The sequence below is a fragment of the Astyanax mexicanus genome, chromosome 19, assembly GCF_023375975.1.
Source record: "Astyanax mexicanus isolate ESR-SI-001 chromosome 19, AstMex3_surface, whole genome shotgun sequence".
Taxonomy (NCBI): Eukaryota; Metazoa; Chordata; class Actinopteri; order Characiformes; family Acestrorhamphidae; genus Astyanax; species Astyanax mexicanus.
This window is the reverse complement of record NC_064426.1, coordinates 31,241,616-31,269,556: the sequence shown is the minus strand read 5'-3', so window position 1 is coordinate 31,269,556 and position 27,941 is coordinate 31,241,616. Positions and strand designations below refer to the sequence as shown.

Genomic DNA, 27,941 nt, shown 5'->3' with positions numbered 1-27,941 from the left:
ACTTTTCAACTTTAAAAAGTAGATTTTTATTTAAAATCCATCCCATATTAATATTTTTATATCAGAACATGTAGGAAACAAAGGACTTTTTTTTATACAGGTACAAATAATGTCCACCTCCCTGCACTAAGTCAAGGTTACCAGTCAGCAACTATCTTTAGATTAATGATGAACTGATGCTTTGCTGTTCTGCTGTGCAGCAGTAAGAGGTTCCTTGTTCCTGGTGTTCTTTCCGTTTACAGCACTGTAACCCAAAAGCCCCTTCCACAAGCCAATCACCTCGCCTCTGTCAGCAGCTGGGTGGTAGAGAATTTATTAGACATTTCAATTACATTTTCCTCATCTGAGCTCTCTTCACTGGACACGTTGCCACCATTTCTGACCCCATTCGCTCTGGTTTCGTTCCTGACCGGTCTGCTATTGGCACTTTTTGAGGCGCTGATGCTGTCCGCTTCTTCAGGCACTTCATCATCGCTGTCTTCTGGTCCCTCATTGGCCTGGAACCTGTCGTCCTCTTCTTCTTCATTTAGCTGTTGGGCAGCTGAAGCTGTTTTCTCCAGGCTAGGCTGCTTGTCCACTATGAATATGCCCTGAGGGCTGGTGTCCATCTCTTCGTCTTGTAGGTACCCACTGGAAAAAAATAAACAAACAATACAATATTATTTATCTGATAATGATGACTAATGTGCTTCAAAACATAAAAAAACCCTAAAATATAAAAAAATGCTAAATTCAATTATATATTTAAGAAATTTTAGATTGGAAATTAAAATTGTGAAGTAATAATCATTTTCAGTATAGATTGTTAAAACATGAGTTTTGTTTTACCACACTTACAAGCAAACAACATATTTAAGTGAGAATCAGGTGCAAATAATAAAATTATTCATAATGTATGTTACAGCAGTCTATAGCAACATCATATAGTTTTCCTGTGAAGTGAACGTGCATGGTAATCTAAAATAAAAAATGTATTATAATCACTAGAACCAGCCATATTTTAGAGGCTACAATGCCTTCACTGTAACAAGGTTAAAATAACCTTTATTAGCCTGTTACGGTTATAGTTTGTTCATGGTCTCTGGTAGGAAAGAACAATTTAAAAGCTTTATAAATACCCAGACCCCTAAAACCTCTTCCCAAGACACAGCAGCCACGGGATTTCTTAACTGTGCATGCACAGCTACCTCAAATGTTTAGTTGCTAAATGACTGTCACTTTAGAGAATTAAACTCAATTTTAATCATTTCAGACTGCTGGACAGAGACAATAATGGTACAGACCTGCCAAACTTGAAATAATTTTGAGTACAAATCCTTAATAATAAGTTCTATATTAAAAAAAAAAAAAAATAAATATTTTTGCATTCTTTAAAAATGTGTCAGTAAAAGTCAGTGGACTAGACTGCACTTATTAAAGAATAACAGAACGAGAGAGAGAGAAAGAAAAAGAGAGTGGGAAAGAAGGAGAGTGAGAAAGAGAGCAAGTGACTGTGAGAGAAAAATAGTGAAAGAGAGAGAGAAAGAGCAAAAGAGAGCGAGTGAGAGTGAGAGAACGAGACCAAGAGAATGAGAGTGAGGCTAAAGAGAGAAAAAGACAGAGCGAGCGAGAAAGGGAGAGAGCACGAGAGAAAAAAAAAGAGTGAGAAAGAGAGAGAGCGAGAAAAAGATAGTGAGAAAAAGAGAGAGTGATTGAGCGAGCGAGAGAGAACGAGAAAGAGAGAGAGCGAGAGGGATACCATGGTGTGTCGACAGTTTGAAGGGGAAAAAAGTGTGGATGAAAAGTACATGGTGAAATGAGAGATTAAACCATATACATACTTTAGTAAACAGAATCGCACAATCGCTAAATATTTTTTTTATTGAATTTTGTGTTTAACAAAAAGACAAGTAAATATATAGTCCTTTAATGCTCTTTAACAAATCTGCATCATCTATTAAAAACCCATATAGGTTGATTATTACTCCCAATACAATACTGGCACTACTAGTGCCACTCTAGTGCTACTCTGGTGCCAATAGGTATATATGTATTGGTAATATTTCTGCACAGGGATTAAACAAGCTGTCTGTGTGCATTTGTACTTTCTGTCCTTTTTGTCAACAATGGTTGTAACCTAAAATAACCTGAACGCTGCACTGTGTGTATGCGTACTGCTGTCATCACTTATGAAAGTGAAGAATGTGTGCTCTTTCTGATGAATGATAATGAATGGATTCTTGGTTCTTTCAGAGCAGAGTTTCTGTAGACCACAAATGTGAACCATCAGGGTAGAAATAGCCAACGAAAGCAAAACAGCACTAATGAGTGAACTAAACAAAGAGGCATATCAGTGTTTCCGCTCACGAATACATAACACTAGTGCTGGGCGATTTTCACAATTAATTTGGTTAATTTGAATTACAGTTTTAATGCGATTTTCAAAATGGTGTTATTGCGATTTTACATATAGACATTTTACCTTTTTAATCTAAAATATCTCAAATCGCTACTCATTTCTGAAGTGTTTATCCGTCGACTAACGTGTGCGTATTTTCTTACCATTCCGCCGAGGACAGAGCTCATACTGAAAAAAGTTCCAGCACTGTTTCTGCAATATCGACACAAATACCCGGTGGGATAAAGCATATATTTAGTTAGAAATAAATCCTACCACTTCTAAAAACTGCAGCATCATCGCTCTCCGTTGAGGATCCGTGATTAATTGTGGAAAACAATCAGAATCTCTCCTTCAAAGTTTCTTCTGTAAGTCATATTATGAGTCACTGATTCACTCAATAAGTCAACTCAACCCAAAGCGTCTGATCACAAAACACCTTTTTTTTTTTTTTTACAAGTAAACCTAGTTTAAACCTAATCATCTGTGTTTCGCTTATAATACATTTTTTTTTTGTGAAAAAAATGGAAGATCATTTTTTTATGCCATGATCACCCAGCACTAAAAACACATTGATGAACTACTAGATCTATTAATGTTTTGGAGCATATCAACATTTTCATGCAATACAGGCTTTCTGTGTGATAAGAATTACACAATAAAGCAAACCCACAAACTTGTTTAACTAAGTGTAGCTGACCATCAATCACAAGCACAAAGCTTTATTGTTCCTCAGCAGAGCTGCTCAATGGGTCATGTAGAAGGATGTCTGAGTTCCGTGATGCTGAGGAGAATGGCATTCACATTTCCTTGGAAATTGAACCTGGCTCTGCAGCAGGGTGACTAACAGGCTACGTGCAGAAGCCAACACAGCACTGCCGTCCTTATCGATGGCCTTCTCTGACTTCCGGAATCTCAGTTATTTAATCCCTGATCAAACACACTTTTCAAGCAAATGAAAAACTGGCATATCTGGCACGGTAACTCTCAAAAAAGTGCTTTTTGTCTGGGTCATGTGGTAACCACCCATGTGGAAACAGATTTTTTTTAAACAGGGTAGATAATGATAAAATCTACACTTTATTTTCTTTCAAAAGTTGAAAAGGTCACATGGGTTAACTCAGGCCTGGGATTGAATAAATGTGATACTGCTGCAAATATAAACTTACATTAATAAAATTATGATTATGGGCTTTGTTTGGGTGAGGAATATTTGAGTATTTTATTCTTTTTTTTTCATTCTGTTTGTATCAACTGAACTAATTTAGTCACTTTGTTAAAGATTTTTGTAGTTATTACATTACATTGTTACATTACATTACCGTAATTTCCAGACAATAAGCCGCTACATTTTTCCACAAGCTTTGAACACGGCAGCTTATTTAACGGGGCAGGTAATATATGTTGGTTTTTTTTTGTTTTTTTTTAAACAGGCTAACAAGCTTGGAAATCTTGGATGAAACCCTGTAACAGATCATGAGCAGAAACTCTTTATATGCTTCCAAATCAACTTACGAATGTACATTAGAAATAGAGGACACAGAAGTCTAAGGCCAAAGGAGCCTTAAGGAGACTAAAGGGTAAAAGTAGGATTAAGTAGGATTGAGGAGGAAGGGGAGGGGGGCATGAAATGAGGTTAAAAGTTTGTCAGTTCATCAACACCATTCAAACTCCAGATTGTTCAGGCTGCTTGTGTGATGCAGGCTTGTACACAGCCCTTTTGATCAAATAGCAGCAGATATTTGCAGGGTTGCTCACCTGTCTTTGCCTCCTGTCACTCGCATTTTCTGCCACATGTAATCCAGGAACATGGAGGACTGGAGCAGACGGCCAATCCTCTGCATGTGTCTCCCTGCAAGGCAAAGACAGAACAATCTATTATTAGCACAGTTTTTCCTTATAAAATTTGCACATTTGCTTTTCATTTCCCTCCATTTGAACTTAGGCTACGTTCACATTACAAGCCACATTGCTCAAATCCAATTTTTTTGCTCAGATCAGGTTTGGCCATCTTGGCGGTTCACATTCACAAATGTAAGTGATCTGTATCTGTGTGTAATGTGAACAAATCTCTTTGTTCACCAACAGTAAAAAAAAACTCATTTTTGAGAGACAACTCGTAGCTTTATAAAGGGAAATGGATGCGTTAGCAGCTCATATGTGGAGCATCTTTTGCTAGAGTGGAGAAACATTAAACAGCTGGTCTGAAGTACAGGCTCAGGTCGAGGAGGTGAAAAAAGGCCAGACGGTTTGCTTTTGTTGTTTTTGCAGCTTTAGCTGCACAGCTGCACCAGGAGATGCGTGGGTATGGGAGAGAAGCACGCAGCGCATGCGTAAAAGCAAAAAGATGTATGAATTCCGATTTGACTGTTTACATTCGTGTCACATGTCCATGGATCTGATATGTATTCGATTTAGGACCACACATGAAAGTGACTCAAATCTGATATGAAAAAAGTTAATTTGGGACGTTCACACAGCCATTAAAAAATCAGATCTGAGCCATATTGAGCAAAAAATGGGATTTGATTCACTTCAGCCTGGTAATGTGAATGTAGCCTAAGTTAGAAGGGAAATTGGTTGAAATCATTTCCCTAAGAAATGAGACAACCATTTAAAGTACGCAATGTGGGCTCTATCTGTATCTGTATTTTATCTGAGCCAGCTTTTTGTGATATCACAGAGGAGCAGTAAAGTTACCTAACCTCTGGACTTTAGTTACAGTTAGTTACATCGCATCTCTTCCCAAGGAGGGGATGAGACAGACATAAAGTTAGGTAAGTTAGGTAGGCTAGCTTTTAGCTTTAAGTGCTGTTGGGATGGAAAAATGGAAATTAGATAAATTTAGGTATTTGCTAGATTCTATTTTTTTTGTAGAATGTATACAGATACAGCTCACTGACCGGTGTAAGGGATGAGGCCCTCCAGGTGTGTGCGTGCTCCCTGGAACTGCAGCAGCTCAGCTGGGCTCAGGTGGGTCAGCAGCACCTGAAGTACGGCTTGGGCGTCCAGACAGCTCCGTGCATTCGTGTTCCACACTGCACAGTATCGCAGCAGAGACTCTATAACACACACAAACACACAAAAACTGTTACAAAGTGCATTTAGGCTAGCTGATTTTTTCTAGAAACACTGTACTTTTTTTTCCATACTGTCCCAACTTTTTTCTGAATTTGGGAGGTACATTAAAAGGAGAAACATGTGAAGCATGATAAGTACGACCATTTGATGAACAGCCCACCTCGGTTTGTCCCCTAGCATTCTAAAGTACAGTGCTTTTAGCCGATGCACCCAACAGGCTTACAATGCTAGGGGATGAGATAGCTATTTATTCACCATTAACAAAGCTCAAAGATTTACTGCTCCTTACAATCTTACTGGTAGAATTTATACATTAAAGGAGCACCAGATTATAAGGCTCACTGACTATTTTTGGGAAAATTTAAGGACTTTAAGTGTGCCTTATAGTGTGAAAAACACGGCAAGTTACACTTAGTCGACTGAAAAGCATGAACAAAACTACAGCTGATAAGTCCCGTGAATACTCACACTACTTTTGGACTGAAGTTGGTGTGACAGGAGCTATAATTTTGCAATCTGTTCCCCTATTCTACCTATTCATTCGTGGTCATCAGTCGATTATCGTGCCTTAAGTTCAAGACAGTGGCACCTGGAGAACTAACTGTAGATACTGTGCATATTTTTTTTATAAACTCTCAATTTAAAAGTGTCTCATTTTCAATGTCAAGGGCCTCGGAATTCTACCAATAAAGTGTGGAGCTACTTTGAGCTTGTTAATGGTGTATATAGTGTGCATGGGTAATGCTATGCCCCCCTCACTAGCATTGTAAGCCTGTTGGGGGCATCGGCTAATAGTGTTGTATGTCGCAATGCTGGAGGCTATCCAGAAAAAAAAAGTATATATTATCATGTTTCAAGTCCAATTTCAAGTACATTTCACTCTGTATTTCTCCTTCAATGAATGCACTGCTATTGCTCCTCTCCTCCTCATTTATTCCTATTGCTTCTCTCCTACACGGATGAAGGTGGATAATTCTTCAGATAGTGTGAGGCAAGCCATAAACAAAGGATAGTCTCATATAACGTACTCCAACTATCTAGATGGACATACTGGACCAGGTATTTGGTTATCTAAAAGAACAAGAACAAGAAGGGCCCAACGTTTTATCCCAAGTAGGGCTGGGGTGACTATTTTAACTATTACAACAATAAAACGTGACTATATTTCTCATCAAGCTAAAACCTGTCTCGCGGGAAAAAAACAGTTTAGCGTGGACTTTTTAAGAGGGATCTGGCAACACCGTAACAATAGCAGCGATAGTGTGGTGGCTGAGCAGTGAGAGCAGCTCTCAGCAGAAGAGGAAAATTCAGGCATTTGCATAGAAGATGCTTCTGCTACTTTTAAGTTGTATGTCTGGCTGCATTTTGGCTCCAGTGGAAACAATAAAACGGTAACAGAGTGACCAACAAGACACAAACCATATATAAGTACTGTAAATAAATTCTACACGTGACTGTTCCATAGGCAGCTGTACTAATCCCTTAGCTCTGTACTGTATTAAAAAAAATGTTCTGTCTCTGTTTACACTTCAAGCATAGTCTTAATATGACTGGTTATGGTTATGCATAGTTAAATTACAAGAGATTTAGGAGAAAAAAAACACAAACCGTAGTCTTAATATGACTGGTTGTGGTTTGCACTTATTGTTTGCACTATATAAGTGCTAGAAAAGTTTTTTTTTTTTTTCTTATTTCTATTTCTTATATATATATATATATATATATATATATATATATATATATATATATATATATATATATATATATATATATATATATATTATTTTTATCATTCTTGCCTTTTTTTAAATGTAATTTTAAATCTCATCTCGTCTCGTTCTTGTGAACATAGTATCGTGTCTCGTCTCGTGATATTAGTGTCTCGTCACACCCCTAGTAGCGTGTGTTCCAAACCGCACATTACTACATAAACCGATAAACAAAGGAAGCACCCAAAAAATGAAACTGAAGAAGATCAAATAACCCACTTAAAATACCCATCGAAACGACTTCCAGTCTAGGATATTAGACACGTGTCACGGCCCAAAGTGTACGCAAACATCGTTCCAGCTGTTTGAATCTGGTTTGATACAGAACATCTTTACAAAGTAAACGGCAAAATCTGGGAGTACACGCAGTGACGACTCCCTGAGAAGCGTACTCTCACGTCTCTTTCACTGAGAGCCGTTCCGGTGGGTATTTTAAGTGGCTTCCTTCATCTCCTTTAATATTTGGACAGGCATCAAGACAGAATCACAAAAGGCGCTTCTGGCTCAGAAGGTGAGAAGGAGGATGGGTAGAAAAAACTGTCATTTTCATGTTGCACCCATTGTTAAGCACGGTATTGTGCGGTTTGCAATACACGCTATGTTTTCATAGGATGTATCAATTTTAGCAAAGCCTTGATGCGCCTTACTTTACAAAAATTGACGTAGTTCTGTAAATCGACGACAGCGATTACGTCAATGAGGCACCCCAGCCCTAGTTGGGATTGTGCGTTTATTACTTTGTGTACTTGTGCGTTTAGATAACAAATACCTGGTCAAATAGGTCCATCTAGATAGTTGGAGTATTTTATGTGAGATCAACGTCATTTCATGGCTACTAAGCCCTAAAACAAGCCATGGCAAAGGCAGGTTATTATGGTCTTTAAATAGTCTGATTATTTATAGCATTGTAGTATGGGCATTTTTACTGGAGTATGGGCAATGTATTTACTGGAGAGACAGGCCCAAAAATATCCAGCCTGACCCGGCCCGAGCCCGCCTATGTTCTGCCCGACTCAACCCGGTCCATAAACTCTAAAAGCCTGATTTAAACCCCACATTTTTTGTAAGTAAATTGTGAAAACTGAGCTTTTTAAAAAAATGTTCTGGCTGGTTGAATGAACGAAATCTGTTCGGAATGATGTTAATTAACACTCCAACACTAAAGAAGCATAGACCTATTATTTAAGAAAAAAAATTATTAAGAACTGAACTGAACTGAAGCAGATTCCTCAATGCTCTCCACGCCTTGATATCGTTTCTCTCAGCTAAACTAACAATACTAAACTTTACCTTTGAATTGGAGATTCAATGCTTGGGCAGTTTCACCGTGGCATTTGAGCTGTTCTCTCTCAGATATATTGTAGTCTTTTTCTTGACCCCATTTTTCTTACCCGTCATTTCTTCCTAACAGAAATCGTACGCTAACACATGCTTTGTGATTTTTTCATTTGCCTTTCCCGGCCTTTGTGTGTAGATTTTAAGCCTATGGTTGTTGACGGATGGTGCAAGCTTTTAATGGCCAGGAAATTTATAAAGCTTTCCTTATCTTTCACTTCTTTGTAATGGAAAACATTTTTCCTATTAATTTCTTTTTTATCTACTTTCTTTTCCTCATATCTTTCCCTGTCTCATGTTTCCTGATTACTGGAACTCACCTTTCTGGTCCCGCCGGAGCTTCAGTAGGGTCTCCTCCAGCAGCTGTGGACCCTTTTCATCCTGACGGATTTCTGTCAGCATAGAAAACAAAAGACTAGAATCACTCTAAGATGAAATCACTCTAATCACAATGTGCCAGGCTGTGTGGATCAGTGGATTTTTAACAGGAAGCAGGAACAGTTGTCCTCTCAATAATGGAACAAATGGAAAGTAAGAAGCTGTATCATGTGTTAGAAATTCACAGAAAGAAAAATATGTTGCATCAAATGCATTAGTCAGTTGGCATTGGCCGCTTCAGCTTCCTGCTAAGAAAGAAAAAGAGTCTTTGTCAATAGAAAGAAAGTTCTGGTTTGATTCGTAACTCCGGACACTTCTCTGGAGTTTCCAATTACTTCTGCTAATGAGTCAATCTCAACAGGCCAGCAGCATTGTTGAAATATCAATGGGTGCTGAACTAATTGAACCCATTCTATAAAAAGCAACAAGGAAAAGAATACAACACTTTTTTTCTGTGATTTCAGGAACTGGAAAATGGAATAGGTTTCTAAGTAACCACAGACAATTCTCAAACCATTCACAGTGCACAGCAGAGTGGGGGGGGCAATGATTATGACTGATGGTGTTGGGCTACAATTGTCTATTGTAACATAGTAGGGGGTGGAACCAAATATTGATATTATTGATATATTGCGATACATGGTATCGTTTTCAATAGCGATACATTATTGAGACGTGGTCAATGCCCTATAGGCAGGGGTGCCATTACATACTTTTTGAGGTGTATGCAAACATACTATCGTGGTGTACAGAAAACATACACCACGACAAATTCCCGGTGCAAGAACTCAAAAACCCTCAAAAACCCTTCCCAGCGAGGCGGTGGGGGGCTGGGGCGGGGCTTCCCTACTAGCCCACCGCACTCTGCAAAACCCTCAAGCTGATTGGCTGTTTCTCCTGAAAGGCGGAACAGCGGACTGTCTCCTCACTAATAATACAGCTGAGCTGAGTGAAACGATTCGGGGCTACTGGAAAACTATTCGGGGCTAAAGCCCCAGAAGCCCAGTCCAGGCGACGCCCCACTGTATACATGAACAAACAGCTCTTACAGAAAATGCAGACTAGAAATAATTTTACGGCATCGATTTGGCGCCCCCTCTAGTGCAGCGCCCCTATGCGTCGCATACGCTGCATACCCCCTTTTTGCGCCACTGCCTATACGTCAGTGCAGCAGTTTTTACCTTTCAGGGTGCATGGCAAAAGTCATTGGACACGATACAAGTACGTAAAATCCAAATTCCTATTCGATGAAAGTCTGAGCCTCACTCACAAGATAACGCCTCACAACTTATAGAGATGTGGCTGCTTCCAATCCATCAACTGTGGCAACACTGCGTGATCCATCTGCATGCTAGGACTAAGCTATGTTGTTAAAATCTACATTTTCTTCAAATATATGATCGATTCTCGATTACTATTTTTAGTTCCTAGAACAACTTCTGTTTTTGTGTAAACAAACGGTACCATTTTAAGTTATGTGCAAGCTATTGTTTCCTTTATATTTCATTTTAATTATTTATTTATTTTTCATATAAGAGCCCCCTTCTACCCTACATGCAGCTTTTATATTAAACACATTGCAAACATGGCCTCCTTTATTTCAGTTAAGAAAAAAGTGTAAAATATGAAAATCACTGCCACATAAGAGGTTTTTTTTTTTTTTACACGTTTCTGACAGAAGCAAATGTCTATTTACTGAGATTTACTCTGCAGCTTCTATAAAATTTCCATTATGCCAAACAGTAATGCAATTAATCAAATTAAATTTGATTAACCTTCTAGACCTGCTACACACTGCTATTTCTTGACTTCTGTCCTGTCAGTGTAATCTTGCAAGTATAATAATTAATAAAAACATCATTTATTTCTGCATTTTATATAAAAAAATAAAAGCACATGGTCAGCTTTTTGAACCATATTCCACTATATGTAATAGTATTGTAGCTGCAGATGGATATTTTACTGTAACAAACAAAAATAAATACGGAAAATCTTTTTACTGTTTGTAACTGAGCTTGCAAACAAAAAAAACAAAAAAATCCAAAATGACACAAATTCCATTTCTCTCCATTTCCACACAGACCGCTCTTGTCTTCTAGGAAAAAGATGAACCACTCGGAATCTGAAAGCTGGTTGTCTGACCTGTTTGGCTGGTCCCAATTACCAATGGAAACCATCCAAAAATACAGCAGTGCTTAAAGAAGTACAGTTCCATTACACTCTTTCCACATGCCTGTAAAACTGATACCACTTGGCAGTAAGCCAGCCGGGGCTTGATGTCTGAGAGTGCTGAGTGTTTCCTGTACCTTTGATGACTCTGAGAACAGTGTGAGGTTGGTCCAGAGAGATGGCAATGCCCAGAGCCTTCAGGTATTTCTTCTCATGGAGCAGATTGGAGAGCTCCTGCTGCCTGGAATATCAAAAAAAATCATATCATTTAGATCTAGTGTGAAGATTAAAAATACATGAATTAGTCTTGGGCTGTGTTTAAAGAAGTTTTCCTCAAAACTAGGGATGCACTAATGCACTTTTTTCAGCTCCAACACCCATATATTAACTTTTTATACCCAAAACTGATCAGATATTAGGGAGTAAACCTGCACAAACTAGTACACATGTAGTAGATGGTTCCTTGCACTGTTTGCAATGATCAGAGGTGGAAAGTAATGAATTACATTTACTCACGTTACTGTAATTGAGTAGATTTTATGAGTAATTTTTAAAGTAGTTTTTAAAATAGGTAATTGCACTTTTACTCAAGTACATTTTGACATAAGTAATTTACTTTACTACATTGGAAAACTCCCCGTTACTGAGTAAAAAATAAATTGCTGGGAAAAAATAATTGTCTGAATTAAAAAAAAAAAAAAAAATTGCAGCACAGGCAATGCAAAATGTGCCCCGCAGGACAGAGCTGTCAGCTTTCAAAACTTCCACATCAAACCTGCGAAGCTGCTGCTTTGAGATTAGTACCACATTAGTGTCTCTTAAATTGTTGTTTTTGTTCATTTCTTTGTTTTTTCGCAGCACAGGCACAGTTTATTTACTTCAGGATATTTGCGTGTTTTTTTGTAATATTACTTTATTATTTTTGTAACTGTGTTTTCACTATTTCGTTTTGATCTTCTAGAATTCGTTAGATTATACTTCTTTTAGTATTTTAAGCTTAGTTTAGTTGGTTATTTTCTTATTTCATATCTATTTTTCATATCTATTAAATGCGCTTAATAGCTTATTAGCTAGATTGTTGCTAGCTTCTTTGTTTTCTTTCTTTTAAATGAATGTTAATTTATTCATTTAATAGCTGTATTTTAAGCCAGACAGAGACTGTGTGATTTTTTAATCAGGTGCTGAGAGCTCATCTGCAAGTTTGAATGGTTTGTCCTGTAGGAAAACACACGCGATTTATATGCTGATGAAAGTAAACTCGACAGCTGATGGCAAGCTACATGACCAGGATTCGAACCAGCAATCTCCCGATCATAGTGGCAGCAATTTAGACCGCTGGACCTGTCTGCGCCAGGCCCCCAGCTTTTCCCTTCCAAAACGTGCCACCGGAAGTGTGCTGCTGAGGGATGAGAGGACCATTTGAGCAAAGCTATCCATTCACTTCCATTCATTTCGGGGTGTCTTTGAACCAATAATAAATGTATTTCCAAGCCGTTTTCAATTATGACACGGCCCGTGTTCTTTTCTACAAAGAACAGATTTTCTGTCATTTGATCCATAAGATTAATAATCTGTTCATAGCTTTAGAAAATAACATTTTTATACAACTATGCTAACGATGACGTAAAAAGACAGCGACCCAAAATACCGTGCTGTAATGTTTGGAGAAGTTGCTCCTCTTAATTTAAAAGTACAGAGCTGATTGAATTAGAGCAGGGTCAAAGTAACCTCTTATTATGCAAATATAATACTACTACTAACCGTGATAATACATTGTAGATAGTAAGATAGTAGTAAATAGAAGTAAGATAGACTATGAGAATTATAATGTACAGATATAACTGTAATTTATATTACACATGTATTATTCTTATTACTGAGTTTCTAAATGCTTGTTATATAGACACAATATGGATATTCTTCAGTAAATCCGTGGACTAATATTGGATATCAGTAATTCTAGTTTTTATCTGCTGTTTATTCAATAAAAGCCCCATTCTGGGACGGAATAGAGCTTTTCTCACTGTGGAGTGAATAGTTCTGTGGAGCTCCTATAAACAGTTCGGTTGTTTGCACGGCACGCAGAAGATTCGCGTCATGCTGGCACCTGCGCAATCTCTCACTTTCCCGGTTAACGCCCCACGAGAAGCCGACCAGGAAGTGACACGATTGGCCTCACCTGGCTCCGTTGAAATCAGAGGGATGGCTTGGTCCAGTTAATATATACTGTCAATGGTCTGCGCCTTTAATATTTTACATTCAAGGCATTTAGCAGACGCCTTTATCCAAAGTGACATACAAAAATGCTTTATTGATTGCTTAAAAAACGTACATAGCGAGTTTAGAGACTAGAAACAGAAAAAATATCAAGCTTCGATAATGTCTACATGCAGAATGTTCAGTGAATTGTCTGGTCTTATGAATCGGCCCTATTTTTTGATACGTTACGCAGCTTTTGTTAAATGTTGGGATCAATATCCCCTCCTAATATTGGATTGGTGCATCCATACTCGCAACTCATTCTATTCTACATCATTTAGAACCCTTACAGAGTGATGGTCACAGTTTCATACATGGTGCATGAAGCCTGAAGAACACATGATATGCTCTATTACGGAAATATGAGTGATTGTTTTTTAACAGAAACTTTTAAGTTGTAATTTGCTTGGGTTCGCAAGGTATTGAGGGAAATGTCTTAATACCTTAATGTCTGGCTTAAGAGTACTGCTACCCCTACCCCTCATCCACTCTGCAAAAATAAAAGCTACTTGATATCCAACTGCCATTACTTTTCTCAGCAGATAAATGAAACAACCATCGTTTGAGCAAACCTACTTTAGGATCTGATTCTCCTGCTTAGCCTGCTCCTCTGCTAGCTCTTCCTCTGTGACATCCTGGAACGAGAGAGAGATAGAAGTATAAATATGCATGCAGCGTTCTCTAGAAGAACAAAGAGGTTTTGTATAAAAAGTTTTTAAAAATATATATATGTTCTGACTGCATAAAAAGTACCAATTAGTTAAGACTATGCAGCAGGACATCATTCAAAAGCTCATATACACACTCTTCCTCGTGTTACTAATTAATCCAGCTTCTGTTTTAAAAATGTACAGTTTCCTGAAAGTGCTATCTGCTATTTTTACACTGTCTACCTTGGAAAAACACTGATTATTAACATGCAAATGCACCATTTCCTTTTTAATTATTAACCGATGGGCTCATTGGTTCCTAGGGCTGAATCAGTCTGGAAAACATATTTCTACATTTAAAATATTTAAAATATATTCTGAAAATTAAAAAACAATATATTGTGCAGTGGCCTTTAAGTACTTAAAGGACAATTAAGGATCATATTTTCTGTAAAATCTCATAACATGATCAGGATGTATATTAAAGAAAATTAAGATAATAAGAAAACATGCTAAGTTTGAGCACTGGCAGCTGTCGTCAGCAGAGTTTCAGCCAATAGTTTTTATTTGAACTGTGTGGTATGATGTGGTAATCTGGGGGATTTAGCCTCCAAATCTGCCCACTGCCATTGCAGCAGTCCCATTTCCACAATCAAGGTTGCCATGAATAGACACGCAACAGCTAAGGACACGGGAGAGCTGGCTATTTTTCTACTGAATAGGTAATCACTAAGCTTCAGTACTTGCTAAACTTCAGGTTGCTAACCACTAGGTAATTTATTACCACCACCAGCATCGAAGAGCCTAGAATTTTGGACATTTTGTACATTTTCACTGATCAGCTACACAGCAAGGCTTGTCGTCGCTTGACACTGTGTGTCAATCTGGCAACCTGTGTGAGCTTTGCGTCTTGGGAGAAGAGGGTAGGGCAGAAAACGCCATCCTGAGTTTGTAAACTGGACACTGTAGCCATTTCACACAATCGCCCACATTTATTACTGATTGTTCCTTTAAGCACTAAAAGTAAGAAGCCCTGCACAGACTCACCTTCCAGACTGTGATGTTGGAATCAGCAGATCCAGTTACCATCAGGTCATCCTTACCGCTGCCATGCAGAGCCCACACTTTATCCTGGTGTGCATCAAACGTTTTTATGCACTCATTGGTTTTAATAGTCCACAGCTTTACAAGGCCATCAGACCCACTAAAAAAAAAAAAAAAAAAAAAAAACAACAGACAAAGAGTGTGAGAGAGACTCACAAATTATTTTATTGGCCTGTCACTTACTTAATCTGAACATTTATTTGCATTATGACAGCTGTGGAAAAGATAAGCGACCACTTAAAAAAGAAAAAGAAAAGAGTTTTTGATTTTACCAAATTGAAAACCTCTGAAACATAATAAAAAAGGAAGATGGATGATCACAAGCCATCAAACCAAACTGAACTGCTTGAAATATTGCGCCAGGAGTGGCATAAAGTTATCCAAAAGCAGTGTGTAAGACTGGTGGAGGAGAACATGCCAAGATGCATGAAAACTGTGATTAAAAACCAGGTTTATTCCGCCAAATATTTATTTAACTTTTTTATTTATTTTATTTTTATTTGGAAATTACGAAAAAATATGTCAGTAGTTATAGAATACAAAAAACAGTGTTAATTTTACTCAAACATCTACCTATAAATAGCAAAATCAGAGAAACTGATGACTGTAGAGTCTGCAGAGCTATATGTACACAACAGGAACAGGTAGAAAATGTAACCTTAAAATAGATTCTTTTCTTTACAGGTGGGAGGGGAATCAGTTCAGGAAAACGTTTATCAGTATCATGTGTTAAACAGTACCACGGTAGTGAGATAAGATTGTTATACAGGTCTTAAAATGCGGCTTCTCAAGGCACATCTGCTTTTGATCATTTGTAGTGCTAGAGTCGTAGAGTTCTACTATAAGATAAGAAAAGAGAGAAAGCGTATGGATTACCCAGAAACGAGCTGTGTTCCTCGGCTGACAAAAATGATCTTCAGCACGGATGCATCGTGCCCCTCGAAAGTCTGGGGGAAAAAAAAAAAAAAAAGTTGAACAGTTGAAAGAAACTTATAATACAAAAAAATACATAAAATAATAATGGGACAGCATGACTACTTCATTCTGCCCATGTTGGCCATTCACACTGAATGGTCCCTATCTAATGCCCTACACAAAGAGTGTTGGGATGCTCATTGCTATCTTACACCCAGTCAACAGTCTATTTTCACGCTTTGCACCTACATTGTTTAACTAGCAATAAAGCTTATGAATAAATCTACACTGATGGGCATGGCGGTTGGGAAGTGAGTGTGTATGTTGAGTTGTTGAATTTCTGGTGTATTGCTATATTGGCAACAGAAAACACAGGTGCACCACTGACTAAATACAACCTAGGCAACAGTCAACAGTCAGACGTTTATCTTGGCAACACAGGGGCGTACACCCAGTCTTTTTTTTTTACACACAAAAAGACATACAGAAGTAAACAAACCCATGTTATATAACAACAATAAACAGAATATAAAATTAAAAATCATTGCTGTTCCAGTAAATGACCTGCTTGCACACCTTCACAGCATGAACAAGCAGGTCAGTTTCCTCGGTCAGAAGCATAGCAGTGCTGCGTCGCGCCGTTAAAATACCAATTCACCAAAGTCAGAGCACACCTGTCTCTTAAAGGAAATTGTTACACTGAATGGTTTACTTCACGTTACGCACAAAACACACCAACGATTAAATATGAGAATAAGTGCCTGCCTTTTGTGCATTTCGAGATGCACAAGGTGTACTTTTCCCATCATTACAATAGCAAAGACAAACAGACATGCCCTAAATCAAGCTGCACAGTGCCTATAGATCGGTAACACAAATATACACTACTGGGGCCAATAAACATAACTATACTAGCATGCATGCCACCCCATAAACCTTAAGCTGGAAAGTGTTGTATTTGCATGGCATTGTGGGAAATGTAGGGGGCTTAGGAGTACTGCTTCAGTAACTAGTTTTTCCTATTCTTTCATGGTTATCTTGTTTGAATTTTAAAAAACTGAGGAAAAAAAAAAAAAACTTAGGATTTTACAGATAACACCTTTTTAACAAATAAAATCCTGATAAAATGGATGATATTGGAGGAGATATATCTGGATTTTTGTGAGTTTATGTGCGTTTTTGAGCAAACACACTTAAAATGCTACTTTTACTGCTTAAAAACACAATACAGGCTGTAGTATCTTCTTCAAGGGGGCACTATACAGCACAACATTAAACTACTAATACTACTAATATTACTAATATGTCAAATCAAATTTTAAAACAGAAAGCTGGGTTAGACTTTGTGTACCGTTACACCCCTCGTGAAAGGCCAGCACATCATGCTAAATCCAGAAACAACAATACTTGAAAGTATTAAGTGAAAGTATTAAGTATGAATCAGGTCTGAGGGTTACTTAGAATTTTAAAACTCCATTACTAACATAGCTGAATATATTATGTATCTAACAGATAACAGATATGTTAGATAAGATATGTGGACATTAGGGGTGGGCGATATGGCTCTAAAATAATATCACGATATTTCAGGGTATTTTTGCAATAACGATATACTTGGCGATATAGGAAAACTAAAATAATTCAGTCATTTCAGGAATATAGTATAATAGTATAACAGTATAATCATAATGTGGCAAAATAAACAATATAGCATAAAATAATATAATGCAGCAAAAAATATTGAAGAATATTTAGTGCATGCATATAAACTAAAACAATTATACAATAAATACACCTAAAGCTTCACAGTAAATAATAGACCACTTTTAAGACAGAACAGCTCTATTATCACGATATGGATTTTTAATATCATGATATTTCTGTGTCATGATATATTGTATACGATATAATATTGCCCACCCCTAGTGGACATGACTAAAATTTCTATCATTTTTTCACCAATTGTTGCATACTTGTTTTTTTTTTCCAGTGCTGATGCTCTGGCTTGTCATTTATTTTACCTTGAGGCAGCTGAAGTCGTGTAGACCCCACAGTTTGATGGAGCCATCAGCAGAGGCAGTGGCAAGGACTTGGTCCACAGGGGAGAACTGGACACACCAGATTCCTCGGCGGTGACCACGGAAGACCCCGAGCAGGCTCATGTCTGTCAGGGACCACAGCTTAGCGGCGCGGTCCTGAGATCCGGACGCGAAGAGCTTATCGTTGGGCGAGATGGCCACACTGTTCACATCCTGAAGAAAAGATTAAAAAATAATAAACTACAAGGATAGACAATGCTATGGAAGCTCATTTCCACCATTTGAAGAAAAAAAAGGTCCTCTGGTAAGACACAAAAATAAGTTATTATTAAGAGATACTAAGATAGTAAGTCATTACTATAAGATACTACAGGGTACTACAAAATCTCATAATTGTAGCTTATTAATGACTCAGTATCTCATTTTTATAATTTTTTTTTTTTTCCCCCAGTGGCAGAAATGGGCTTTCATACAATCTAGCCAGAGATCTACAGTTAGAGACATGCATTACAACCTATTTTCATATACAGCTCTGGAAAAAAATAAAGAGACCACTTCAGTTTCTAAATTAGTTTATCTAATTTTGCTATTTATAGGTATATGTTTGAGTAAAATGAACATTGTCGTTTTATTCTATAAACTACAGACAAAATTTCTCCCACATTCCAAATAAAAATATTGTCATTTAGAGCATATATTTGCAGAAAATGAGAAATGGCTGAAATAACAAAAAAGATGCAGAGCTTGCAGACCTCAATAATGCAAAGAAAACAAGATCATGTTCATATTCAAGATTTAAGAGTTCAGAAATCAATATTTGGTGGAATAACCCTGGTTTTTAATCACAGTTTTTATGCATCTTGGCATGTTCTCCTCCACCAGTCTTACACACTGATTTTGGATAACTTTGTGTCACTACTGGTGCAAACATTCAAGCATTTCAGCTTGGTTTGATGGCTTGTTCCTCTTGATTATATTCCAGAGGTTTTCAATTTGGTAAAATCAAAGAAACTCGACATTTTTAGGTGGTCTCTTATTTTTTCCAGAGCTGTGGCTTTATTCAGTATTTGATAAGTAATTGTTAAACGTTATTAAAAAAAAAAAAATGTGGGGCTTGTGATAAGAGGCAAAAACACTCTACAGCAGAACAGTCTAATCTGAAAATAAATATATAGTAAAAATGACAAAAATCATGATGAGTGAAATTATTCTCAAGTGCAGTTACAAAGACCATCAAAAATATTATGATGAAACTGCCTCTTATCAGAATCTCCCCAGGAAAGGAAGAGCAATTATTTCTACATTGTCTCAAGGACTTCAGGTTTGGTCAAACTACTGACTGGTACCGTTTTTCACCAATCTGAAGAACAATTAACCAGCCAAAAAACACAATATTTAAGCAGTGAAAGTGTTATTTGATTAATCAAACCTCAGCATTGAAACAATGCCTACTATAGAACCCTTTTCTAAAATGGCACGTAAAAACCCTTTTCTAAAAATGGTACACAATGAGTTTTTTACATTACTTGTGATGTAAGTGCATATATACTGGAAGGTTTTACTAAACAAAAAAAATAAATAAATACCTGCTGACAGTATTACATAAAGGATGTTTTGTTAATTAATAGATTCATGCACTTTGTAACAGGACACCTGAAACCAGTTCCTTTTTATACTTTATGTAAAGTAAACCATTTTTCAAAGAAAACCCAGTGACTCATAGCAAAAGTCAGAGTGAGACAATGATGGACCTTATCGTGTGCTTTCTCAGTCACTCGTGCCTCGAGCTGAGCTGGTTCTTCGCCGGCAGCAGGAAGAGTATCTGGAAGATCCCATACTTTAACAGTGCAGTCTTGACTGCCTGAAACCAGGAAGGCCTTTTTTAACCTGCAATCATGTAAATGAAGAAAGAGAGAAAACAGTCATCAGGCTGTCTATCAGGTTGGTATTAAAACATTTAACAGTATGTCTGATGTGCCACATTTCTGATTTGTGACTACTACAGAACATAATATCTTATTGATTCATGTAAGTTTAAGGCCATAGGTTGGTGCCATACAATTACATATATTTAGGTTGTGTAATTATATTATATGATAAGTCGATATTGTAACTGTGTGTTACTGTGACGGGTTTAATACATACATACATACATATATACATACACACTCACACCATTTCTGTATTATATTAGATTATTTTATATATTATTCCTTAATTGGCTTTTTTTGGGGTCTGACCTTGAACAGGAAATGGAGCCCACAGCATTGGAATGTCCATGGCCCTGAGCCACACAGTGCACACGCCCAGATTCGGGGTCCATCTTCCAAACCCGGACACTTTTATCCTGCACAACACCACCACCACATCATTATACTTTACTTACATTTAAAACCCAGTATTACAAATCAAATAATGGGCTAAATTAAACTAAACAGCTTGATTACAATTACTATTAAATGGAACTACTGGCTTACCTTCGCACAGCTTGCAAACATGGAGCGCTTTCTGAACACGTCAAGGCACAAGACAGTGTCTACAAAAAACACGAAAACATTAAACATTAACCACTTAGGATTGGAAAATCTCTCAGTCAACTCTACTAGAGTACTGTGCAAAATTGCCTTAAGCATTTATAAAAATGTTTTTAATATTTCTTAAATAATACATAGATTTGTTTATTATTTTCTTGAATATCTATGATGTACCATATTTAAACACACACACATTGTGTTGCATGAGCAAACTGCAGTGCACCAGCTCACAAGTCTGCCTTTTCCATTTACAAACCCCTCATTGTGCACAGACGTGCTGCCACCTCCTGGTCTTTACACACCTGTGTGTCCGTAGAGAATCTGGCAGCTGCTGGTTGCCAGTTCAAACACTTTGAGTTGGGAGCTGTTTGTGGCCACAACAATATGAGAGTCATCCTTCCCCAGGAACCTCACATCCAGGATATCATCATTGTAGCCCACAAACTAAAGATAAACAACATAAACAAAACAAAACATCAAGATTGTTTTCTCTTTGGGAGAGATGATAATAATATACAGATCTGGAAAAAATAAAGAGACCATTTTAGTTTCTGAATCAGTTTTTCTTATGTTGCTATTAATAGGTAAATGTTTGAGTAAAATGAACATTGTTTTATTATTCTATTCTAAACTACAAATGAAACTACAAAAATGAGAAATGGCTGAAATAACAAAAAAAAAATGCAGAGCTTTCAGACCTCAAATAATGCAAAGAAAACAAGTTCATATTCATAAAGTTTTGAGAGTTCAGAAATTAATATTTTGTGGAATAACCCTGGTTTTTATGCATCTAGGCATGTTCTCCTGCACCAGTCTTACACACTGCTTTTGCATAACTTTATGCCTTTACTCCTGGTGCAAAAATTCAAGTAGTTTAGCTTGGTTTGATGGCTTGTGATCCATCTTCCGCTTGATTATATTCCATAGATTTCAAAAATCAAGGAGAAACATTACTAAGTCGTCTCTTATTTTTTTCCAGAGCTGTATGTGATGATGGTAAGAAAAAGGTTATTTAGTAAGCTCACAAAACTGCAGGGTGAAAACCTAACCTAAAAACTAAAAAAATAAAAGTAAAACAAAACTTTACAATGTAAATAAAAAAAAAGAATTATGGTTCAGATTTTAAGGTATGAAAAAAGCCTGATTTATGAAAACTTTCACACAAACTAAATACATTTGGAGCTATTTTGTGACAGTACCCACCTGCTGCTGCACACTCAGAGATGGCAGCTGGTAGAGCAGGATGTTGTGCTCAGCAGTCACAGTGGCCAGGCGTTTGGAAAGGGGCATGGGCAGGCAGTACACCAAACTGAGGGGGTCTCCATCAGCCTGCTCTGGGTTGGACACGGGAGCACTGGGTAGTGTTTGTGTGAACACACAGCGCGCTGAGCTGGACTCCCACACCCGCAGAACACCTGCATAACAACAGGAGCCAATCAGTAATAAGTAAATGGCATTATACAACAACAACAAAAAACTGCATCTCTAGTAGTACAGGATTACACTGCCTATAGTGTGGGTAGCTTATGCATATGGATAGACACAGCATATAGAGGTTTTAGAATAACATACAGTGGGGAAAATAAGTATTTGATACACTGTCTATTTAGCAGGTTTTCCCAACTACAAACAGTGGAGAGAGCTGTAATTTTTATCATAGGTACACTTCAACTGTGTGAGATTCACCCTGTATGATTTTTAAATAATTACTTCGCATTTTATGGCATGAAAAAACAGCATTTGATCAACCAGCAATAAAACCTTTTTTATCATGTTTTAATACACCTAAGGTTTTCTTTTAATGGGAACAACATCCAGATGTTGGCCTGTAGTTAATCCCAGCCTGGTGCAAGGTCTGTGAGAGCCAGTTTTATTACTGGTTGATCAAATACTGTTTTTCTGGCTCTCACAGACCTTGCACAAGGCTGGGATGAGCTACAGGCCAACAACTGGATGTTGTTCCCATCTTTGTGATTAGCCCACCCCGCTCTCCTGCAGCTTTCTGATATCCAGTATTTTGTCCCCAAACAGGCTTTAGAATGGGTTTTAAAAGGGGCATATTTTGCCCTTGCAGATAAATCACATTTTACACCATCAAAGTAGCTCTACAACTCATTGGTACAATCCGAAGAGCCCTGACATTCAAAACGAGGCATTAATCACTTTAAAACTGCACAAGAAGTTTATTAAAAGCCACTGTTTACATCCCATAGCGTAGCTAAATCTCCAAAATCTTTTGAGCAATGTTTATGTAATTTGTTGTTGCTTCTTTGCATTTTAATATTGACAGTAACCATATACTTTTAGTAACAGCTGAAATTTATGCATTTCCAAGGAATTAATTTTGCAATCTGCTTAGCTATCCTACCTATTGTGACGTATTGTGAGTTAAATTTAAGATGGTGGCGCGCAGAGATACCTATGCTATGGGAAAACTAGCTATTTTGAGCCTGGATAACAGTGGAAAAAAGTGATTTATCTGCAGGGGCAAAATATGCCCCATATCATTCATTGTAAAAGCTTGTTTTGGCAAACTGAACAAAACACTGGATCTCAGAAAGCTGCAGGATAGCGGAGGTGGGCTATTCAACAAAGGTAAGTACTCTATCACGTTTTAATACACCTAAAGTCCATTTCACACCGGACTTCTCCTTTAAGACGTCCCTTTCACATTATAAATGAGTTGGTAGCTTTCTTGAAATGGTAAAATGTCTTACTTTCAGCATCTGGTGTATTTTATTACAAATAAAATTACAATTTACATAGCATCCCTACTTTTTTTTTTTAATTGGGGTTATATTAGTTATATCCAAGTCTGGAAACCAAACATATGCAGGTAATGTAGGTCAGTTCAGTCTGTACAGACTGTAGTACTGCTGGCTATAGAAGAACAGGATGCTACAGTGCTCACCTTTACTTCCAGCAGTGACAAAGTGCAGGTCTTTACTTTTCACCCCCAGCTCAGAGAAATCCTCATTTTCAGGGAGAATGACAACCCCCTCCACAGCCTAAACCAAAAGAAACCACAAACACACGTCCAATATAAATGATAAAACTCCAATTTTTCCAATTTCACCAAAAATCTACGTATCATACAACATGAGATTAGAAGTTTGATCATATATATGGATTTTCTAGTTTCTGGAGCAGCATTAACATCAGTCCCACCTCATAGACAGGAACAGTCCTCTTCACTTTCCGCTCTTTCAGGTCCCACACTGAGCAGATTTTATCTCGTCCAGAGCTAAAAGATCAAAACACAGCACGGCTTGGCTCAAAGGTTCACGATGCAAGAAAAGGTGAGGGAGCTACACCACTGCTGGACTTTGGACTTGATATTATATAGTGGACCGACACCAGCACCATCACTGATTGTGGAAACTTCTCACTAGACCTCAAGCAGTTTGGACAGCGTGTCTCTCCACTCTTCCTCCAGACTCTGCTCCCTTGATTTCCAAATAAAGTGTAAAATTTGATGATCAGTGATGGTTTGGAGAGACATGTCATCTGCTGGCGTTGGTCCACTGTGTTTTATCAAGTATTAAGTCCAAAGTCAGCACTTCATGATTCCCTCTGCTGACAACTTTTATAGAGATGCGGATTTCATTTTCCAGCAGGACGTCTTGGTCTTATCTAAGATTCCAATTTTTTGAGACACTGAGTTTTGGGTTTTCATTGACTGTAAGCCATAAACATCAACAATAAAAGAAATAAACCCTTAAAATAGATCACTCTGTGTTTGTTACATCTAAACAATAGAGGAGTTTCACATTTTTAACTGAATTACTGAAATAAAGTAACTTTTCAACTAAATAATTTTTTTTTTGAAATGCAATAGCACATCACCAAATGTACCTGATTAGTGTGTGGCCATCAGGTGAAAACGCAAGGGAGGTGACAGCGCTGTAGTGGCTCTCCAGTACACAGATGCATTTGCTGGTGCGCAGGTCCCAGATGCGTATGCTGCAGTCCATCGAGGAGGAGAAAAGCTGTAGCAGGTTGATGTCTGGATGGAACTCAACTAAACTGAAGAGGGCAAAGAAAAATAGAAAAGAAAAAGACTGCATTAAATACTTTGTCCATGTATAATCAAACTAAACACTTCTCTAAAGCTATACTCTGTGCGCAAATTTCTAAGATTAAGCATCCAAAATCTTTATACAACAGCAAATGAAAACCTGACACTAGGAACTCATGTTGGAAGATTTGCGAGAATTTAAGTGCATTCAGCAGCAAAGATCTTAGAGAGATCAGGCAGAAGATGTGCTTATTGGATGAAGATGCTCAGAAGCTTTATCCTTCTCCTCTAGCTCTAATCAAAACGGTCCTGTATTGCACTTCTGATTTCAATACACTTTAAGCAATTTAATTTTAACAAATCAATCGAACCCCAATTACCAGCAACAGAAAAGACTCCAGACTTCATTACTTACTGGACAACACCGGATGATCCTTTCAGATTGTGTGTGCAGTACTGTTTCACTACATCCCACAGCTTTATTGTTCCATCACAACCCCCTGTAATGACACAAGTATTAATTACAACAAAAGAAACTAAATATAAAAGTCTGTTTTTATGTACATGTGTATATACAGCTCTGGAAAAAAATAACCCACTTCAGTTTCTTAATCAGTTTCTCTGATGTTGCTATTTAAGGTATATATGTAAGTAAAATTAACATTGCTGTTTTATTCTATAAACTACAGACAACATTTCTCCCAAATTCCAAATAAGAATATGATAAATGGCTGAAATAACAAAAAAGCACATGCAGAGCTTTTAGACCTCAAATAATGCAAAGAAAACAAGTTCATTTTCATTAAGTTTTAAAAGTTTAGAAATCAATATTTGCTGGAATAACCCTGGTTTTTATCCACAGTTTTCAGTTCTCCTCCACCAATCTTACACACTGCTTTTGGATAACTTTATACCACTCGTGGTGCAAAAATTCAAGCAGTTCAGTTTGGTTTGATGGCTTGTGATCATCCATCTTCCTCTTCATTATATTCCAGAGGTTCTCAATTTGGTAAAATCAAAGAAACTCATCCTTTTTAAGTGGTCTCTTATTTTTTTCAGAGCTGTATGTATTTGTCCTACCTGTTGCTAGCAGAGTGGAGGTGCAATCGAAGGTCATGCTGGCCACAGGGACATTATGAATGGCCCTCCAGGAGCGAGTGCATTTCTCCTGTCTCCAGTCCCACTGCTTTAATAGCAGGGCCCTGCTGGCCGTCACCAGCATCTGAAACAGGAGTCAAATGCAGCAAATTTAGTTCAAAGCCAAAACTTCACTGTAACTGTTAGTGACCTGTAACAACTAAGTAAGTAAAAATCTTTAAAATCATTCTTCCATATTGCTCCTTAAATAGGCTTATTTTTATTTTCTGGAAGGTGGCTTATAACCCCTAGTATTTCCTATTTTACCGGTTTATGTTTTTGTCATAGGTTGAACTGAATCATATTGCATCTGCAAAAATGCATTTAGCTAACAAAGAGTGACGGAAGCTTGACGTACCTCATCATCAGGACTAAGGGAGAAGGACGTGATATCTTCTTGGTCATCCTACGCATAATAAAAAGGTATTATAAACAGTGAGCCCGTTCATGCACTTGTAGAAACTTCTTTATCTAAACAAAAATCAAACACTCTTACCTGCTCAATGCTGTGAATGATTTTGCCTGTAGCAATCTCCAAAATGTTGAGTCGTGGCCCACAGGAGCACAAGATGATCTTTTCATCATGACTTATCTTCAGGAGGCCAGATACAGATACATTGGATTACTGATCAATTATTACCACCAGAAAATATTTATTATCTTCATACTCAAAGCCTTATCCAAATACCTACCTGTACTTTTCCTCCCTTGTAGAAGGGCTCAATTTTGCTGGAGACAGCATAACTAAAAACAAACAAACAAACAACCAAAAAAACATTATGGTTAGTGTCAACACACAATCCTTCTCATGCTGTTACTGTATAACTCACTAATAGTAAACCAAAGAAAATTAGTTGCTGCACCAAGAAGACCAACCATACATACAGCTCATCAATTTACGGAGGGGAATTAAAAACTGTGAAAATTTAGACAGTGTCCAGAATAAAGAAATAAAAGAATAAAGAAATAAAGAAAAAACATTGAATGAGCAGGTGTGACTGGTACAGAATAGCCAAATACTTTTCAAACTTTCATTTTAAGTCATAAGTTAAAATCATAAAAGAAAAATTAATTAAACAATAATTTATTAGATACCCATTTAATTTGCCTGAAAGTAAAAAGAAATGCGGGTTACAAAATCAGCTGCCACCATTTTTCTAGTTTTGCTGCCGTGCTCAACCGACACTAGCTCATTTAAAACTGGCATTTTAACTTTAACGTTATGCTTGGATCAGTGTAGGATTTAGTGTTGATTTTGGAAAGTGAATCAACAAATTTGGCAACATTGTTTTAACGTCGTACGCTTAACATTTAATAAACTATAACTCACATTCAGGATGCACAAAATTAAATGGAAAAGGAAGAAAAAAAAACTGTATGCAGTGATACAAACATTTTTATTACCCCTATCTCTAAATATCTAAAGGTAGCTAAAAGTAGAAAATCCTTTGGTTAACAGTGTTAACAATGTACTTAAATCACTTTAGTAAAGCTATGTATAAAGAATGTTACGCACCACTACCAATCTGATTTAACGTTAGATCTTAAAAACACAACAGTGAGACTAATAGAACATGAACATTCCCTCAGCTATGGTGAAGAATTGGTATCAAATTAAAAAGTAGTAAACTTCTGAAAATTTAGGTGAAACCATTGTTTATTCCTCCATCCAAGAGTTTTTTTTTTTAATTGCATAGTGATGAAATGTAAAATACACAACCATTTTCAACGTTATAAAAAAATAACAGACGTTACTTTAACCACATTTGGGTTGGTTGGGACTGTTTTAAAACTCAATTGCAGTTGGGAGTTTCTGAATATTAGGTTTACTACTAGTTTTTATAGGGATTCTCTAGAAAAACGCCGTTTCTTACAGTTTAATATGTAGTTTTAGCAGCAGTCTGAAGCATGCCCGCAGTCACACATACACACAAACATACACACGCTTCACCACCGGGCCGACAAAACAGAAAAAAATGAGTCTTACTTGGTTTTAAATTTAAGTTGAGTGTTGCCAGCCATGCCAGCACAGCCCCTCCTCCAGCCTCGCTGTGAATATTAATAATAATCCTGTATAATAACAGTAATAAATGAGTTAAAGCTGCGGATTCATCTGCGCAGCCTCTCCACACACATGCACATGTGTTCAGCTCCCGTCGCACAAATATGGCGTCAC

General features: G+C 37.3%; 1 protein-coding gene across 1 annotated transcript; it reads right to left on the bottom strand.

The window, feature by feature from the left end:
- Positions 1-2: 2 nt before the first annotated feature.
- On the bottom strand, positions 3-27,936 carry tbl3 (transducin beta like 3). Its single transcript, XM_022673393.2, has 23 exons — positions 27,753-27,936; positions 26,458-26,509; positions 26,262-26,357; positions 26,124-26,171; positions 25,709-25,850; positions 25,044-25,128; positions 24,466-24,636; positions 23,779-23,854; positions 23,522-23,618; positions 21,814-22,025; positions 20,913-21,054; positions 20,554-20,612; positions 20,317-20,423; positions 19,828-19,963; positions 18,059-18,289; positions 15,999-16,069; positions 15,066-15,222; positions 13,945-14,003; positions 11,247-11,350; positions 8,883-8,954; positions 5,281-5,439; positions 4,136-4,229; positions 3-630 (listed from the first exon to the last, which is right to left on the bottom strand). The coding sequence occupies exons 1-23, from the start codon at positions 27,785-27,787 to the stop codon at positions 276-278; spliced, it is 2,760 nt and encodes a 919-aa protein (XP_022529114.2). The 5' UTR covers positions 27,788-27,936; the 3' UTR covers positions 3-275.
- Between the last annotated feature and the right edge of the window lie 5 nt (positions 27,937-27,941).

Excerpts from the sequence above, each read along its gene's own strand:
- tbl3 (XM_022673393.2), bottom strand. The coding sequence starts at position 27,787 with ATGGCTGGCAACACTCAACTTAAATTTAAAACCAA. Across the intron at positions 23,619-23,778 it reads GGACTGTTCCTGTCTATGAG|GCTGTGGAGGGGGTTGTCAT; the intron begins GTGGGACTGATG and ends CTTTTGGTTTAG. Across the intron at positions 14,004-15,065 it reads CCAACATCACAGTCTGGAAG|GATGTCACAGAGGAAGAGCT; the intron begins GTGAGTCTGTGC and ends CTCTCGTTCCAG.